Source organism: Girardinichthys multiradiatus, chromosome 8 (genome assembly GCF_021462225.1).
Source record: "Girardinichthys multiradiatus isolate DD_20200921_A chromosome 8, DD_fGirMul_XY1, whole genome shotgun sequence".
Lineage (NCBI taxonomy): Eukaryota > Metazoa > Chordata > Actinopteri > Cyprinodontiformes > Goodeidae > Girardinichthys > Girardinichthys multiradiatus.
Genome location: NC_061801.1, coordinates 9,447,553 through 9,467,412, shown reverse-complemented (window position 1 = coordinate 9,467,412; position 19,860 = coordinate 9,447,553). Strand labels below are relative to the sequence as shown.

The 19,860-nt window shown below is 41.9% G+C and overlaps 1 protein-coding gene across 3 annotated transcripts in view; it reads left to right on the top strand.

The window, feature by feature from the left end:
• Positions 1–19,860, top strand: part of zswim6 (zinc finger, SWIM-type containing 6) — a 60,651-nt gene that overhangs the window by 33,861 nt on the left and 6,930 nt on the right. Inside the window, exons 5-12 of one of the 3 annotated variants that reach the window (XM_047372763.1) lie at positions 1,635–1,814; positions 6,471–6,647; positions 6,753–6,899; positions 8,487–8,627; positions 11,088–11,339; positions 16,970–17,105; positions 18,330–18,487; positions 19,643–19,806. In XM_047372763.1, the coding sequence (XP_047228719.1) occupies positions 1,635–1,814; positions 6,471–6,647; positions 6,753–6,899; positions 8,487–8,627; positions 11,088–11,339; positions 16,970–17,105; positions 18,330–18,487; positions 19,643–19,806 (1,355 nt within the window). Of the gene's footprint in view, positions 1–1,634; positions 1,815–6,470; positions 6,648–6,752; positions 6,900–8,486; positions 8,628–11,084; positions 11,340–16,969; positions 17,106–18,329; positions 18,488–19,642; positions 19,807–19,860 lie in introns of all 3 variants that reach the window. The other 2 variants (XM_047372762.1, XM_047372765.1) reach the window with 2 other exon arrangements.

The window sequence follows — 19,860 nt, the reverse complement described above, 5'->3', positions numbered from 1 at the left end:
ACAAGCCATATGCCTTCTGGGAAAAGGTTGTCTGGTCAGACGAAATAAAGATTGAGCTATTTCGCCATGACAGGAATTACATTATGAGGAGTCAACGTGAGGCTTTCAAAGAGCAATGTACCAACCTTAAGCGTGGAGGTGGTAGCATCGTGCCGTGGGATGCACAAGTTGGATATAATTATGACGATGGAGGACTACCTCTAAATTGTTCAAGTTGGAACTGAAATCAACACGTGGTTGAAACTTGGACTCTGTTAGGTGTTTCAGCAAATACTGATCCCTAACATACATCAAAACTGGTTTCGGAGTAGATGAAGCAGGCTGAAAATAAACATTTGGGATGGTCCTGATCTCAATCCTCGTGAAAACATGTGTACTATGCTTAAAAGTTAGTTGCATTACATGAAATCAACCAGTTTAATAGAGCTCTGGATGGCTACTAAATGTATATGTATATACTGGACCTTGCATGTATAAATTTGCCCCTGTGATGTTGTTATGCGAGCTTTGAACTGCAGCTATAGCTGCTGATCTTGCCTTATAAGAACTATTTTTAATATGAAGAGTTTATATGTGTGGTTAACAAACTGGTTAACAAACTTCGACATCATTTTTTAAAAACCGTCACTCACAGAAATGCACAGCATCTTTTTAAAAACAACTTCTCTTCCAGAAAGCCTTTAATACTGTCAGGCTACAGGAACAGCTTGTGGCAGAGACTATAATCTGTTCATGGTATAAAAGTTGGCAAACACTAAATGTTTCAGTGTGTTATTGTGATTCACATGGTTTAAACCATCTTTTAATTGCTGTCCACTCTTCGTTTTCCCCCTTTGTTGTGTGACTCTTAAAAAATCCTTCTCTGGATTTTGTCCCTCATGTCTGCTTCTTTGTCTTCTGGATTGACCTTGCTGCCAGTTCTTGCTACCTAGGATCCTTTCGTCCTTCTCCATCTTGTCCTTTTATCCTCATCTCACCTGTTTCCTTGTGTCATCTGTCATCCTTTATTAACTCCTTAATGTATTCATGGAGCCCCTCCTCCTCCTGGTCTCCCTCTGTGTTATTTGTTCCTGCTTTAGGCTCTTTTGCAGTCACTGCTGTTAATCTTACTTAAAAGCTGCAACACTTATCAATGTTTTTAAAAATGTATTAATATTATTTATGTCAGTGTGTGAATGACTGAATGTAGTGTGAAGCGTTTTGGGGTCTCTGGGGACTTGATAAAGCGCTGTACAAGTACAGGCCATTTACTATTTATTTATACAATCTCATGCAAGAGGTTAATAATTCTCTCACTTCAAACTCAGATCTAGCTTTTTTATTTATTTATTAGAAAAAGCAAGACATCACATATCTGCACAATGTACCTTTGGCCTGAAGAAGCAATGTCACTCTGATATCAATTCAATAATATTCTTTTTTGCTTCTATATGTTACTATCTTTGCTTTTTATTTGGGTTTACATGGACATGTCATTTTATTTACCAAATCTTCTTTAGCATTCCTAAGAATGGTGCAGCCTAACTTTGTTTTGCTGAATCTGCATTGAAGGAGTAAAGTGGAGACATCAGAGCTGTTATTTTTTGCGGAGCATCTCAAAGCAGAGTGTGTGACCTCTGGTCGTGTCTGTGCAGGCGCCCTGTGGATGTGTATCGTCCTGAATCCTCACTGCAAACCCGAGCAGAAGGCTGCGTGGCTCCGGCAGCTCCGCAGGTGGAACGGTGTGGACGTTTGTCCCTTGGAGGACGGTAACCATGGCAGCGAGCTGATCAATCTGACCAACGTTCTGCCTCAGGGCCCTCCTGGCAATCCAGGTGAGATGACACCCGGTGGAGGCATGAGGCAGGAGCGTGACCATCCTTTGTTTTATCTCCACCTTCTCTCTTTCTCTCTCACATGTCGCCTTATCAGTCTGCTCCCTTCGTTCTGCTGCTTCAGTAACACCAGAGAGCCCTCCATCTTTACCCTCCCCCTCTTTTTTAATCAAGTCTCTGTGCTTCAATCTCAGTGCCTGCAAGCCTTATTACCCTTTCAGCGTGGCTAATAGAATGAACCTAATAACACAGTTGAGGTCATGGAGCATTTTTTTTTGGCTTTTTCTTATTTCACTTGCCTTCACTAAATCAGAGAAAGTCCTTTTCTCTCAGATAGTAATATAATTGTAAGAAGGAAAGAGGGACTTTCAGTACTGGTGGTGTTCTTATCCAGTTAGCCTCTGCAGTTCTGTGTCATATTGACATTTTACATTTTTGTTCCTATAAACAAACAGGACATACATACAGTGCATTACAAAAATACTGAAACCCATTGATTGTTCTCCCACTCTGTCACATCACAACCACAAACTGCATTGCATTTCGTGTGATCGACCAACACATAGGAGTGCCTAATCTTAGAGCGAAAGAAAAATGATACATGGTTTTCATATTTTGTACATCAAAAAAACTGAAAAGTGTGGTGTGCATTTGTATTCAACCTCCCCCCTCCTCCTGGAAAGTGAACCTCCACCCCTGTCCTAAGTGTGTAGCTGCTTCCAATTTGTTTTCTTCCAGGATTGTCGTGTATTTAACTCCATTCTTCTTCCCATAAACGCTGACTAGATTCCCTGTCCCTGCTGAAGGAAAAATATCCACCGCATGATTCTGCCATCCCCTCATCTAAATGGTAAAATGGTAAATGGACTGAACTTATATAGCGCTTTTCCAGTCATATAGACCGCTCAAAGCGCTTTACACTAGAGCCACATTCACCCAATTGCACTCACTAACGCTCACACATTCATACACCGATACGCAGATCGGTAGGCAACTTGAGGTTAAGTGCCTTGCCCAGGGGCACATCGACCTATGGCAGGAGGAAGCTGGAATCAAACCCACAACCTTCTGATTGCAAGACGACTACTCTTCCTACTGAGCCACAGTGGCCTCCCGCATCTGACCCCATATTTGCTGTGTCCGTCCATGTCTTGCGGCAAAATTTAAATATGGAAAAGCTCAAGGGGTATAAATATTTTTCTAAGGCACTGTAATTGTAGTTTGTTCTGACCCTGTAATTAACCTATATTTTGATGGGTGTTAGCAAACTAGCACTATTATGTACACTGCTCAAAAAAATAAAGGGAACACTTAAACAACACAATATAAGTCCAAGTAAATCAAACTTCTGTGAAATCAAACTGACCACTTAGGAAGCAACAATGATTGACAATCAATTTCACTGCTGTTGTTCAAATGGAATAGACAACAGGGGGAAATCTTTGGCGATAAGCAATACACACTCAATAAAGGAGTGGTTCTGCAGGTGGGGACCACAGACCACTTCTCAGTACCTATGCTTTCTGGCTGATATTTTGGTCACTTTTGAATGTTGGTGGTGCTTTCACACTCATGGTAGCATGAGACGGACTCTACAACCCACACAAGTGGCTCAGGTAGTGCAGCTCATCCAGGATGGCACATCAATGCAAGCTGTTGCAAGAAGGTTTGCTGTGTCGGTCAGCGTAGTGTCCAGAGCCTGGAGGCGCTACCAGGAGACAGGCCAGTACACCAGGAGATGTGGAGGAGGTCGTAGGAGGGCAACAACCCAGCAGCAGAACCGCTACCTCCGCCTTTCTGCAAGGAGGAACAGGAGGAGCACTGCTAAGAGCCCAAATGACCTCCAGCAGGCCACAAATGTGCATGTGTCTGCACAAACGGTTAGAAACTGACTCCATGAGGATGGTATAAGGGCCCGATGTCCACAAATAGGGGTTGTGCTCACAGCCCAACACCATGCAGGATGCTTGGCATTTGCCAGAGAACACCAGGATTGGAAAATTTGCCACTGGCGCCCTGTGCTCTTCTCAGATGAAAGCAGGTTCACACTGAGCACATGTGACAGACGTGACAGAGTCTGGAGACACCGTGGAGAGCGATCTGCTGCCTGCAACATCCTTCAGCATGACCGGTTTGGCAGTGGGTCAGTAAGGGTGTGGGGTGGCATTTTTTTGGAGGGCCGCACGGCCCTCCATCTGCTCGCCAGAGGTTGCCTGACTGCCATTAGGTACCTAGATGAGATCCTCAGACCCCTTGTGAGACCATACAGGTCCTTCTCAAAATATTAGCATATTGTGATGAAGTTCATTATTTTCCATAATGTCATGATGAAAATTTAACATTCATATATGTTAGATTCATTGCACACTAACTGAAATATTTCAGGTCTTTTATTGTCTTAATACGGATTATTTTGGCATACAGCTCATGAAAACCCAAAATTCCTATCTCACAAAATTAGCATATTTCATCCGACCAATAAAAGAAAAGTGTTTTTAATACAAAAAACGTCAACCTTCAAATAATCATGTACAGTTATGCACTCAATACTTGGTCGGGAATCCTTTTGCAGAAATGACTGCTTCAATGCGGCGTGGCATGGAGGCTATCAGCCTGTGGCACTGCTGAGGTCTTATGGAGGCCCAGGATGCTTCGATAGCGGCCTTTAGCTCATCCAGAGTGTTGGGTCTTGAGTCTCTCAACGTTCTCTTCACAATATCCCACAGATTCTCTATGGGGTTCAGGTCAGGAGAGTTGGCAGGCCAATTGAGCACAGTGATACCATGGTCAGTAAACCATTTACCAGTGGTTTTGGCACTGTGAGCAGGTGCCAGGTCGTGCTGAAAAATGAAATGTTCATCTCCATAAAGCTTTTCAGCAGATGGAAGCATGAAGTGCTCCAAAATCTCCTGATAGCTAGCTGCATTGACCCTGCCCTTGATAAAACACAGTGGACCAACACCAGCAGCTGACACGGCACCCCAGACCATCACTGACTGTGGGTACTTGACACTGGACTTCTGGCATTTTGGCATTTCCTTCTTCCCAGTCTTCCTCCAGACTCTGGCACCTTGATTTCCGAATGACATGCAGAATTTGCTTTCATCCGAAAAAAGTACTTTGGACCACTGAGCAACAGTCCAGTGCTGCTTCTCTGTAGCCCAGGTCAGGCGCTTCTGCCGCTGTTTCTGGTTCAAAAGTGGCTTGACCTGGGGAATGCGGCACCTGTAGCCCATTTCCTGCACACGCCTGTGCACGGTGCACGGTGCACGGATGTTTCTACTCCAGACTCAGTCCACTGCTTCCGCAGGTCCCCCAAGGTCTGGAATCGGCCCTTCTCCACAATCTTCCTCAGGGTCCGGTCACCTCTTCTCGTTGTGCAGCGTTTTCTGCCACACTTTTTCCTTCCCACAGACTTCCCACTGAGGTGCCTTGATACAGCACTCTGGGAACAGCCTATTCGTTCAGAAATGTCTTTCTGTGTCTTACCCTCTTGCTTGAGGGTGTCAATAGTGGCCTTCTGGACTGCAGTCAGGTCGGCAGTCTTACCCATGATTGGGGTTTTGAGTGATGAACCAGGCTGGGAGTTTTAAAGGCCTCAGGAATCTTTTGCAGGTGTTTAGAGTTAACTCGTTGATTCAGATGATTAGGTTCATAGCTCGTTTAGAGACCCTTTTAATAATATGCTAATTTTGTGAGATAGGAATTTTGGGTTTTCATGAGCTGTATGCCGAAATCATCCGTATTAAGACAATAAAAGACCTGAAATATTTCAGTTAGTGTCCAATGAATCTAAAATATATTAATGTTAAATTTTCATCATGACATTATGGAAAATAATGAACTTCATCACAATATGCTAATATTTTGAGAAGGACCTGTATGCTGGTGCGGTTGGCCCTGGGTTCCTCCTAATGCAGGACAATACTAGACCTCATGTGGCTGGAGTGTGTCAGCAGTTCCTGCAAGATGAAGACATTGAAGCTATGGACTGGCCCGTCCTTTCACCATACCTGAATCCGATTGAGCACATCTGGGACATCATGTCTCGCTCCATCCACCAACGTCACGTTGCATCACAGACTGTCCAGGAGTTGGAGGATGTTTAAGTCCAGGTCTGGGAGGAGATCCCTCAGGAGACCATCGGCCGTCTCATCAGGAGCATGCCCAGGCGTTGTAGGGAGGTCATACAGGCACATGGAGGTCACACACAATACTGAGCCTCATTTTGACTTGTTTTAAGGACATTACATCAAAGTTGGATCAGCCTGTAGTGTGTTTTTCCACTTTAATTTTGTGTGTGACTCCAAATCCAGGCCTCCATTGGTTAATAAATTTGATTTCCATTGATGATTTTTGTGTGATTTTGTTGTCAGCACATTCAACTTTGTACAGAACAAAGTATTCAATGAGAATATTTCATTCATTCAGATCTAGGATGTGTTATTTGAGTGTTCCCTTTATTTTTTTTGAGCAGTGTAATTTGGTCTTAACACTTCCTGTTCGCACTTTAAAAGATGAGCTATCAAGTTTGCTTCATTAAAGGATGCACTTGATAGCTCATCAAGGCACATGGTGAGGCTGTAACTAAAGTTGTTAATCAGGCTGAAGGCCTCACCCCCGCTTCAAGAACCTTTCTAATTTCATGTTTCACAGTCTCTCTGACGCGGCCTCATCGGACCGTCTTCATGCGAGCCATCGAGGCCTGCGACCTACATTGGCAGGACCCTCACCTACAGCATATCATCACAGAGGACCATTACAACAACTACTGTTACCATGACAACCTCGATGGTTGCCTCTTTGACTCCAGAGGGTGGCCCCTGTGGCATGGTGAGAGATCAGGATGTCCTAGCAAATGGATTGAAATAAAAGAAAAAGCAAACAAAATAAAATGTATTTTCTTGTTTGTTTGTTTTTTATCCTCCCCGACTGCAGAACACGTCCCTACAGCATGTGCCCGAGTGGACGCCCTGCGATCTCATGGTTACCCCAAAGAAGCTCTCAGGCTGGCCATCGCCATCATCAACACGCTGCGAAGGCAACAGCAGAAGCAGCTGGAGCTTTTCCGGGGCCATAAAAAAGGTCAGTTTGTCTCCCTTCACTTCCATTCAGCTTTCTCTTGAAGCTCTTGATTGCCAGAGGTTGTTCTGTGGACTTTTTTGGAAGCAAAATGTGCTGCTCAGAAAGAAAACAGTGCAAGTAAAATTAAACTACTGCTGGTTTGTTTCTGTAGAGTCAGCAGAGGTTAGCACAAAGCAGTTGGATTAAATGAAACAAATGTTTCTGCCAGTCAGTTGACTCTATACTCAGTGTCCTGCAAAAACATTCATATCCCTTCAGTGTGTTTAATTGGGATTTTAGTTGACAAAAACAAAGTTAAAGTTGCATATTTGTGAAATGGAACAAAAGAAGTAAGCTTTAATATAATTAAATAAATAAAAACTGATAAGTGTGGTGTGAATTGTGTTAAGCCCCCTTTATTCTTATAAATACAATCCAGTGCCTACATACAAAAGGCTTTAGCAGAAATCCCAAAATACACCATCCCCACAGTAAAATATAGCAGTGGCAGCATCATGCTATGGCGGTGCTATTATGTGCTGCATTGTCTTAAGCTGCAGCTGGATCTATAAGAACTTTATAGAGCATTTGTCTGTTTAGTCTTTGTGTGTCTTCTGTCTCAGTGATGTCAGGGCTAACTCAGGACTCTTTGGTCTCTTTGTGTCATTTCTCAACTGTCCAAAATGAGAACAATTAAAACACTCATGCCCCTTTACCACTGGCTCCATTTAGCTTGGCTCCACCCCACTCGGCCAGCTTTGCGAGCATTGCCATTACTGTTTTATATACCTACATTACCTAATTGATACCTACATTTTTGGTCCCTGCTCCTGAGCAGGTACGACCGGGGTGGAGTCGGGACTACATGTGAGTTAAACAGTCTGCTGTTCACTGATTGACCGTGGGACCAAGAAAAATGAGAAAGTTTTCACTGATAGTGCAGGAAAAGTTTAATAAAACCCAAGAGCAACTTCAATAATATTAAGGACCACATTTGCCAGAGCGGGTCAAGCCAAAGTATAATTTTACTATTTACAAATTCTGGCTGAGATATAAGCTTCCTCATGAAGCCCAAAATTATGACTTCTTCAGGCAAACTGCAGCATTACCAGTCCAGTCCAGACTGCAGCATCTCTCCCCTCTGCTTCTCCTTAAACCCACCCCCCCACCACCACCACCCCGACATCAGAACCCCTGACCCTTATTTTATAGGTTCTGGCTGGGCTGTGTCCAGATAATTATCCCAGTGGTTCATTTTATACATGAAAAAACATATACAAGACATTCTTGCATGTACAATAAAAGTTATTTATTTATTTATTATTATTATTTTATATCATATCACGCAGATTTCTTTAGTGTGATAAATGTAACCCAGTAACGTTAATAGCACCCCTTAGGTGGCTTCAAGCCATAGCTCCAGCTGTCGGTGGAAACACAACAGGTACCGTGCCGAGTAGAGAGAGAGCCCAAGAGGAGCGGAGCCGCGCTGCCTAAATAGTACCTGTGGAACAGGAACATTAGTATATGCATAATCAGTGTCAGTTACCCTCTTTTCTTCTGTGTAATGCTGTTGTAACACAGCTGTTTGTGTTCATGTTCCCTCAGAGCTGCTTCATAGAGGTGTAACATCTGTCACCAACCTGGAGGGCTGGGTGGGCCACCCTCTGGACCCCATTGGGACTCTGTTCGGCACCCTCATGGAAACAGGATGGGGGAGCGATGACGGGGCGACCCTCGACTTTTCAGGTAGATCCACACAGATTAACTGTAAAAATATTCAATGCTTCTTTACCTGTACTAGGATTTCAAAACAGTGAAAGTCCTCATTTAAAAAACAACTGCATCTTTGACTTTTGATTTCACCATACCAGCTTATTTTGATTATATTAAGCAGATTTTGATCGCAGTTCGTATTTAGAGGACCAAACACAAGAAGTTAGAGGAGTTTCTCTGAAGTCTTGTTGCAGTCAGTTATAAAACAACCAAAACTGCAAAGTATGAAATGGTGCAGGAACAAAGTGACCAGCACTCGCTTAAGTCCAGGAACAGCCGACATGCATGAATACAAAGTTTCTCTTCTAAACGCTCATTTTGTTTTAGCATTCTTCTGGCAGTATCACCTTCCACACTGAAGAGTGTTAGTGGTTAGCGTTACCAGTAGGTTAAAGCTTACAGTAGGAATGGCTTGTTAACCGATCTGTAAAAGATTGAACTTGTACATTTCCAACTGACTGATCACCAATCAGATCAACAGACTGTCGAGCTTAAGCGTCCGATTTACAGTGACCAGCCGACTTCTCGGTGCATCTGTACCTAAAACCAGTTACTAGATTATAAGTAATCAGACTCTTTGGGAACAATACTAAAAAATGTAGTTTACAACTCCTCCAATGTGCTCCAAAAGTTACATGTTCAAAGTTGGTGGACTCAAGCTGTTAAATGTATACAGAGGTTTCGCTTTACTGCCGATCCAGCCTTCAACAAACGCTGCAGTGATTGTGTCGTTCCTGTCAGAGCTGCTGGGCCTCGGGTTATAATCAGCAGAGATGACACAGACGTGCTGATTGGCCTGCAGTTATCCTCCAATAAAGGCTCATGAATAAGAAATGTGGCAGCAAAAACACTCCAATTAAAACACATTAATTATGCAGGAAGCTCAGTGAGACGAATTTCAACATGCCACAGTCAGACAGGACGTCACACCAGCCATCTGCTGGCCTCTCTGGTATAAAGTACAATTAATTCAGACTTTTTTTCTTCATCACAATCTTCCCACAAGCCTCCCTGAACTTCCTGATTTCTAAAATTTGCATCAGGTCTGGGCGTAACAAATAAAAGTCTATCCAAGTGGCCAAATCTAGTTTTAGAAAACAATTTTTATAGCATAGTTTTTAGAAAATTTGATCCAGTGAGATCGCTGGGATCGTAGAACCAAACGGGCCTCTCATGTAACTAGGTAGCACTGATGTGACATGCTTAAAATATGCCAGACATTTCCTCTGTATTTCCTCAATAACATCTGTCTGAGCTTTGTTTCCTCATCCTCATGCTGGCTGTCCAAATGCTTTCAACACTTTAAAAACAAGCAAAGTTGTGCATTACTCTCACCAACAGATTCTGCTGAACAGTCTGTGATAGTCCCATCTTACTCTTTCATGTGATACAGGTCTGTGACTACCCAAGCAGGAGGACTGACTCCCTCTTCTGTGTCAGCATTTTCATGCGATCACCAAGGAGTGCAGAATTTGTGTAGATCATGGGTTTAAAGTAGGATCTGAAAGGCCTTTCAAAATTGCATTACCTGCAATTGCTTAGTAAAGTTGCTGGCTTAGTCCCTTCCTTTTTTATCTGTTCCTATTTATCTGATCAGATAAACGATAAATGCAGAAAAGCATTTCTGCCTCTGTTGCTGAGAAATTGTCTTATAGAATGACACTGCCACAAACCTGCTTCACAGTAGAGATACGAACAAAGGCTGGGAACCTGTGTTTGGCTCATAATGCACAAAACATTTTAGCTTTGGTTCAGTCCGATGAATCCTTAGTATTTCTGGTGCTGTTGGAGAGGCTTTTGGTACTTTGGAAATGGACACTTTATTGCTTTGCAGACTTTAGTTCTATGCTGAGATTTCAACCTTTTCACAGTCTAGTTCCTTTAGTTTATCTGGAGGATTTTAGAAATGCCTGAAACATTCCACCACAAGCCTCTGAGATTATCTGATTTTTAAGAAATGTGTTCATTTATCTGAAATATGTAAAATTTTCTTGGATTATTGAGTAGATGGATAAAAATAGAAAAATATGACCAGTTCGAAACAAAACTTGTAAGACAACAAAGAGTCAACCATCGAAACTGTTTGAGTCTTTTTGTGTGGAAATAGCTGGTAAGGTTTTCAATTAAAGCTGTTGTCTTTATCTGTGTAAGTGTGTGTGAGTGTCTTTTCTTCAGGGACTGTCAACTCTCCTGGGATAAACAGTGAGCCCTACCTAGACATCATTAAACCTCTAAAACATATAATTACTTCTCCCAGGAGGATACACACAGGGAAAAAGGAATAAATGTCTAAATGTGAATGAAGAAGTGGATCAATAGATTTATCAATACTCAGCTCAATGCACATCCCAGAAGGGACATTTATTTTTTGCTAAGTCACGCCCTCCCCTCCCCTCCCCTATTTCCCCCCACCCCTCCTCTCACACATAGCAGGCACATGCAGGAAGACAGAGAATCACGTCTATATGCCGCTGCCTTTTCTGGAGGAAGGTGAGACGTTCATGTCGCTGGCTGTGGAGACGGCTCTGATTGGCTTAGGTCAGCAGAGGGTGATGCCAGATGGCCTTTACGCCCAGGAAAAGGTGTGTCGCAATGAAGAACAGCTACTGGCCAAGCTTCAGGAAGTTGACTTAGACGAGATGCTGGTGAAGATCTTCCGGAAGCAGGCCACATTACTGCTAGAGGGTTAGTAAAACAGTTGCAGCATCTTCTGTACATGTGCATTTAATTTCCTTTAAACACTTAAAATGTTGATGCTCAGATATATTTGCCTCAAGGGTGTGATGTGCTGATTATTGCTATAATAATGCAGCATAGTAGATAGTGGTAATGGCTTTAAAGTATGGACTCAACATGTTTCCATTTGTCCAACAAGCTGCAACTCATATTGTTCAGAATATTTTTAAACACACTTGTCATTTGTTTGTGGACATATAGTAATTGCAGTGCATGATTAGTTTTTGTGTTTTTAAATCACAACGTTGGATAAATTTGAAAAGGTAAACCTGTCTAAAGCCATGCAGCTAAAATTAAAACACCATAGGGGCAAATTTATGCAGTGCAAATTCACTTATACCGTTTGCCCACATTCATATGAGGTATTATGCATGCATTTAGGTTATATACTGCCTGGCCAAAAAAAAAGTGGTCACCTGTATTTAACCTAGCAAATAGGTACGAGCCTCCCATTGGATAATTGCTGCATGGGCGATTATGTTTCAGCTGCCAACAAGTTATTGAACCCCAACTGGTGCAATGAGTTGTTTCTCATTTATTAAACAACCATGTCGAAAGACATCCTGTGGTCGTGGAAAAGATGTCAGTCTGTTTCATAAGGTTCAAATCATTGGCATCAAGCAGAGAAAACATCTAAGGAAATTGCAGAAACTACCAAAACTGGGTTAAGAACTGTCCAACGCATCATTAAAAACTGGAAGGATAGTGGGGACCCATCGTCATTGAGGAAGAAATGTGGCCAGAAAAAAATCCTGAATGATCCCTTAGACATTTGGTGAAATCAAATCGAAGAAAAGCAACAGTAGAACTCCGGGCTATGTTTAATAGTGAAAGTAAGAGCATTTCCACATGCACAATGTGAAGGAAACTCAAGGGATTGGGACTGAACAGCTGTGTAGCCTTAAGAAAACCACTAATCAATGAGGCTAACTGGAGAAAAATGCTTCAATTTGCAGGGAGCATAAAGATTAGACTCTGGAGCAATGGAAGAAGGTCATATGGTCTGATGAGTCCAGATTTACCCTGTTCCAGAATGATGGGCGCATCAGGGTAAGAAGAGAGGCAGGTGAAGCGATGCACCCATCATGCCTAGTGCCTACTGTTCAAGCCTGTGGGGGCAGTGCTATGATCTGGGGTTGCTGCAGGTGGTCAGGTCTGGATTCAGCGACAGTACGTCTTCAAAGAATGAGGTCAGCTGACTACCTGAATATACTGAATGACCAGGTTATTCCATCATTGGATTTTTTCTTCCCTGATGGCACGGGCATATTCCAAGATTTTGGTGGTGACCAGCCAGTGTATTTATGTATATGGATGTAAATTACAACAAGGGAAATATTGCTTTGGATTCTAAAAGACCAGAGCTCAGTATGTCAGTCACTCAGACTGTGTGGTAGAAATACCCTCTGCTGAAACTAGTAGTAATTTTGATGCTGATGAACTGACTCTTGTTATCTGCAGCAATGTTCATGTCCTTTAATGATTTAGAAACGCCATTCCTAGTTTTAAGGAAAGTCCTGATTTTGTAGTTTTTTGCAACTGCAAGCACTCAAAAATGGAGTAAACTGCTTTGTTAATCCTGCCTTAATGGGCATGTTGTTTACATGGAAACTAGACATGTAGATATAAACCAACATGTAAGGGTTTCTTTGTTTAGAAAATTGTTGACAATTATAATTTATTATATATCATATGTTACTTTACTTATGCATATTTAAGATTGTAAGAATAATGATTCATTTACCTGTTTAACTGATATCATCTTGACATAAGTCACATATGTTTTCTTGTTCTTTAAAGTGGGATTTAGACATACTGCATTGATGGCAAAAGAACCCAAGCACTGCATAAGACTGATGTAATAGCTGTATGTTTAGAGTCTTCCTGCTGGAGTCTTTTTCAGTCTATAACATGTTCTCTCTAGGATTTTTCTATATTTAGCTTCATCCATCACCCTTCAACTCTGACCAGCTTCTCTCTCTCTGTTGGAAAAAAAAGCATCCCCACAGCATGATGCTGCTGCCACTATGTTTAACCATGGGGAGGACGTGTTCAGGAGGACATGGTTATTTGCATGTTTACCAATTCGGTGACTTCTGAAAACATTTGGCAACGCTTGATTTTATTCATGGGTATCAGATTAAAGGGGGTCAATATAAATACAAGCCGATCTTCTCGCATTTTTATTTGTAAAAACCATAACCATGTTTTTTTTTTCTTCGTTTTTATGTCACATAAAGTGCATATGACATGCAATGCAATGCAGTTTCTAGCTGCTACGCTAAGCTAACCTCAGTCATGATATACTGCACACATATGTTATCAATCTTCTCTAACATGTTCTTTGTTCTGTTTCCACCCAATCTAAAGCACTTGCAGCTTTATGTGCCTTGACAGTGTGTTCTGTGTGTCAGTGAACTTTAGCATGCACTCAGTGTTCCCTGTGCTCATTTATTTACACCCCAAGTGTTTGTGATGCTCTATTTACACGTGAAAGTATTGTTTGCTTTGTCGATCTGGTTGCTGACATTGTGCATACGTCTGCGTGTGTGCAGTGAAGGCCAAAAAAGGCTTGTGGCTCATCATGGTTCAAGGCTCCTTTACCCCAATCCCACTAATGATAGAGGTGGTCAGCCCCTCGCATGAGGCTCGGTTATCCCTGGCTGGTTGTGATTACAAAGGGGACACCCACAGGAAGTCACTGCTCGTATATTACCGAGAAAAGGGTTAAAACAGAATGCATTTGTTTTACCTTTTAGACAATGGGTGGTAAAGGAAGCAACTTGTGATGTTCTGTTTTTGTCAAAATCCTCACACAAAACCCTCTAACAAGTATTGTGTGTCAACCCCAATCCTGACCTTTTTTCCTGTTATTCCGCAGTTAAAAGCAGGTGAAGATACGTGGGAACCCAACTGATGCACTTTTCTTGTCTACCCTGAATGCATGTTTTACATTAAATCACAAAAACAGCGATGCTGAAAAAGAGCGTTCCTCCCCTTTCAGTTGTAGGGTTTTATGCAGGAAGAAGGAAATAGGAAATAATACAAATCACCTGGGCCTGTATTCACAAAGATTACTAAGACTAAAGTGAGGAGATGATAGGAGTAGTGAGGAGGACGTTTTGTGAACCTAAGAGTGTCTTAAGCTGAGAAAATGGCGGAAAGACAGAGAGAAAGGAGAAATATTCTACGAACAATGAACAGTGAATAAAACATTACTGGCTTGATCACTCAGGGATCTTCCCCCTTAATAGTCGAGTAAATGAGCACATAAACAATCATACAATTATTAATATAGAGATAAGATTAATCCCACCAGGGGGAAATTAAATTGTTTCAGCAGCAGGACAGATTCACCTCTAGTAAGGTAATATTAGGAAGTATAAATAAATAATAGAAACAAAAATTAATAACCATGAATAAAAACTGAACAAAATTACAAACAATATAGTACAAAATTATTTAAATATTGACAGACTGTAAAATGCTTTTAAAAAATAAATTCGGAAACATTTGGAAAACTCAAGACAAGATACAGTACAATAATGTAAGCACTATATAATCAGAAGGAAGATGTAAATGAGATGAACAAGTATTTGCTGTATTGTACATGATGATATCAGCAGCCTAAGCCTAAATGGTCATCTACAACCCCGTCTGTGGAGAGGTTCTCTGTTGTGCTGCTGTCTCCTCTCTAGCTTCTGATTGCAGCAGGTACCAAAGCTACTCACATTCCAGGCTGGTGCTGAAAGCAGAGGGAACGATGCATTGATCTGCTGGGAATGATTGTTTGTTCCCACCACGATTCCAGGACCAAATCTGCCTTTTAACACTCCTCTCTTCAGGCTGTGTTCCTCTGTTCTTATTGGGTTTCTCCACCTTTTTTTCTCCGTTTTGTTTTGGTCATTTTACTAAACTACAGTAAAATGCTGCATTTTAATATTAATATGAAATTAATTACAGTAAGGCACTAGGCATTGGAAAAGCCCATGTCTTTACCAAATTCTATAGCCATTTTAATCTAAGTTTAGGTGTGCAAAAAAACACAGAACTGTTTTGTTGAAACATATCAGTTCAAAATTGGAAAGCCCATAATTCAGTAGCTTTTAGAACCACCTTTAGTAGCAAAAACTCAACAATTGTTTTCTGTATGACTTCATCAGCATCTCACCATGTTGTGAAGTATGTTTGGCCCTCTTTTCTTTGCATCATCACTTTGTGTTTACATGACTCATCCTGTGATGAGCTTTAGCCTGTCAAACAGATGGCGACACATTTATCTCTAAAGTAGTTTAGCTAACAGATGAGTTCATGGACTCCGTAACCAAAAGTTGCCTAGGTTTTTAGGTTCCAAGACAAGCTCAAACCACCTCCATTCTTGATAGTTGGTTTTAGGTGTTTGTGCTGATAAGCTGTTTGTTGCTGGGTATTTTGACCAAACATTTCTACTTTGGCCTCATCGGTGCAACTGGTTCTTCAGCAGCAAAATTGCAAAGCAAGGTCAGGCTGGTACATTCTTCTTTGCGAAAACGTGCAACTGGCAACTTTTCCATACAGGCCACACTTCTTCCATCTTTTTCTAATTGAACTACTTTTTCAGTTGTTTGTTCCTCTTAGTTTCCATGGTGAAGTTAAGAGGATTTCTGCTTTCAGCGTTGGTCCTTGGTCATTCATAGTCTTCTGGCTGAGAGGCATAGACTACTGCTTGTTGCTTTTAGTTTCTTCGTGTGTTTTGTTAAGAGTCTAAAAAATTGACAGATATGCAGTCCTCTTAATACACAATCTGCATTCATTGTGAGCCACGTATTAAAATATGTTATAGATACTACTTCTTCTCAGAAAAAGGACATCGAATTTATAAACAAAACAGAAAATTGGTGTTCATCTGCAGCAGAGAAGGGACTGTTTCCACTTTCTGAATAACACCAACTATAAATGAAAATGTTCTGCTGTGTTAGCAAATTATTTTTTTTCCTTGGTTTGAAACTGCAAGCAAAGAAGACTGGGCAGGCGAGTAAGAGTAACCTAAAAAAAATCATTAGCAGCAGTTAAAGGTATAAACCAACAAATGCAACTCTTTCATTTTCAATATTTAAGTAACATGCTGAAAACGACAACTTCCTGTTCTGTATCTAAACAGGTTCTGAGAGTGACAGTTTGTAATGTTCATAATACCAAGAAACTGAACATGCTGCTGCGTTTGGCCCGTTTATTGATTTTATTTGCAGATCTTTGAGCATAAATTCATCTGTATGAACAGATGTCAACACTTTTCTGAGAAGTTATCTGTTGTTAAACTCACCCATGATTTGTTTATAATTTTTGTACCACATGCATGTTCATACAGTCTCAGGACATACTCTGATGTTGTCAATCCAAGAAGTCACTGATCCCCAGCTGACTCACGCTCTCCAGCGTTCTCTGGCTTTATTCAGCGAGAACAGACTTGCTGACATGTCAGCCTGGGAAACGTTCCGTCACACGTGGAGTATTGTTCTGCCCTCGGCAGCTCCGATCTGCTCTGGGCTTTGACTGCGCTCGGGCTGAACTCATCCCTCTGTTTCTCCTGTTTCTTCCAGCTGGTCCTTACAGCGGTCTGGGGGAAATACTCTACAGAGAGAGCGTCCCCATGCACACTTTTGCCAAGTATCTTTTCACCTCCCTGCTACCTCACGACGCCGAGCTGGCGTACAGAATTGCACTGAGGGCCATGAGGTGAGTCATATGCTATCAGCTAAAAGTGCCACAAAGAAATAAGAAAATAAAGACTGGTCTGGTATTTACAGCATGAATTCAGCCTCATTTAAGAAAAGAAAAGAGTAGAAATGTCCCTGCTCACTGATTTCCTGCTGTATTAGAGATAACTTTCATCCTTATCCTGATTCTCCTTCTCATCCTTCTTTTCTCTTGGTACCTCCACATTCAACTCATTTTCTTCATCACCACTTCATTCTAACCCATTTTCACTAGTTCAACTGAAAGTATACTTTCTAACTCCCTCCAGCTTACGGATTCTCATTTTCTGAGTCTTAAACAGAATCATAATAAAAAATTCTGCCTTCCAAAAATCAAGTGGTACATATTAGAATACTTTATCAAAGCAACGTGTGATGTTGCCTGTACTGCCACCTGCTGACAGTTCTGCCAAACTTCAATTAGCTAATCCAGACCTGCTTATGGAAACAAGCTCTGGATCCCTGCCAGGAACTAATTTAAATAAACAGTACCATTTCTGATAAGTAGAGTAATTTCAGAACTTTGTCGATGGCTACAAAAAGCATGTGGTTGAAGTACAATGTGCACAGTGACATTTGACCAGTTATTAGTAATGTGTGACCAGCACTGTGTGTGATGGCAGCAAGACGCCGTCCTGCTGTGACTCAGCTCTTACTCCCTCCCGTAGGTCTGCTCTGTTCTGACGCAGAGATGGAGGCGGATTTAGAAGCCGGCTGAGAAATTGTTTAATGACAAAACCTCCTTTTGCTGGAATATTCACTAAATTATTGAACACTGCAGAGAAGCACTTTTACAAAAGCGTGTGAATAATAAATAAATGCCGTTGGCGTTCTCCCTGACCGCTTCTCTGGCCTATATTAAGCTGCACCAATGTTTTTGTTTTCTGAAATACAAAAAAAAAGGAGGATTATTGAACTCCAGCAGCTTGAGCTGGATGTAGCTGCACTGTGATTTGGGGTGGAGAAGAATTGAGTTGTTATTTTTAAGCCCATTTGTTTTTCAGTGCTCACAGCCTGAGGCTAAAATCCACCTGCGCTCAGGTGTGCAGAAGCACAAAGGAATGGTATTGATTGATCCTTTGAAGGGAACATTAAACTCTGATAGCTTCCGTACCTCCATGAAATGTTGCTGTGAGCGGAGAAATTGAGTGTTTTGTGATTCTTGAGCTGAGAACAAACTAATAAAGTTTCCCTCTGTTGTCAGGTTGCCGGTCCTCGAGTCCACGGCCTCTTCTGCTGACTTGTCTCGGCCTCAACACATAGTGTCGGTGGTGCCCAACCGCTACCCACGCTGGTTCACCCTGAGCCACATAGAGAGCCAGCAGTGTGAGCTGGCCTCTACCATGCTTACTGCTGCTAAAGGTACGCACAGACACGGGTCAACACAGCTCTTATATCTCACTTTCTCCATGGTACGACTCATATTTTAGCTTAATATCAGGCATGATAGGATGATATTACGTTATAAGTCCCGTTTGCTGTTTGCCACAAGCTGTGTAAGGGACATGGCAAACATGTGGAAGAAGGTGCTCGGGTCAGATGAGACCAAAATTGACCCTTTTCTTCAGGCAAGCTGATGGAGCTAAATAAGTCAATCCTAAAAAACCTGGTGGGAAACCTGAACCTTCCAGCTGGACCACAACCTGTGTTTATGTGTTGGAATGGGCCTTAGTCAAAGTTCAGAATAAATCCACCTGAGAATGGCAACATTTGAAAGTTGATGTTCACAGATGCTCTCGACACAATCTGACTAAACCTAAGCTAATGTGTAAAAACGAAAGGTCAAACACTTCAGTCTCTAGATGTGTGAAGGTTTTAGAGACATACAGCAAAAGACTTGCAGGTGTAACCATGTGTCAACGTTTTTTCTACTTTACAATTATCCACTCCTTAGTGTTGTTCTGTCACACATAGTCACAATGAAATACACTGTTGTTTGCGGACAAAAGGTGAAATGTTTATAGTGAATACTTCTGCAAGGCCCTGTATTGGTTACCAGTATGTCCTCGCTAACTGACACTCCTCCCACAGTATGATCTGCAGTGTCACCAGAATGTACCCACATCTTTTTTATGCTGTGAACTTTCTGACTTAAATGGTGAAATTATTGCACTGCTTTTAGCTGCTTCACAATTAGAACTTCTCCATTATTACTCAGCGGAACATTTTCAGCGCAAAGATGCAACAAAGTGTTGCCGTTCAGCCACAATTCAACACTCCACACACCAGTGACAGGAAAACCAAGCCTGTGTGTCAGAATATAGGCGTGAAGATACAGAGGAAATGCAGTGATCGCTGGTGCCGTCATGAAACCTCAGAAAACGATCAATTAATTTTAGTGGAAGCTGTTTGGAAGTGGAAAAACTGAGGAAACAATGTCTGGGTGAGAGGATGAGGATGCCATTTGAGAAAGGGTTAGGATTATGTAATGTTTTGGCGACCACCTTTCATTTGCTATGTTCAGAACCTGGTGTTTAACACACCCACTGTGCTCCCGTTTGTTTGCCATGTTATCAGGTGATTCCTGCAGGCTCCACACAGTGTTAGAATCTATCCAGAAGAACATCCACTCATCCTCTCACATCTTCAAGCTGGCTCAGGATGCCTTCAAAATCGCCACTCTGATGGACAGCCTGCCGGACCTCACACTGCTCAAAGTCTCCCTGGAGCTGGGCCTCCAGGTAAGCAACACGCAGTGGGAAAAATGCGCACAGTCAGACGTGCTGCGGACTCTC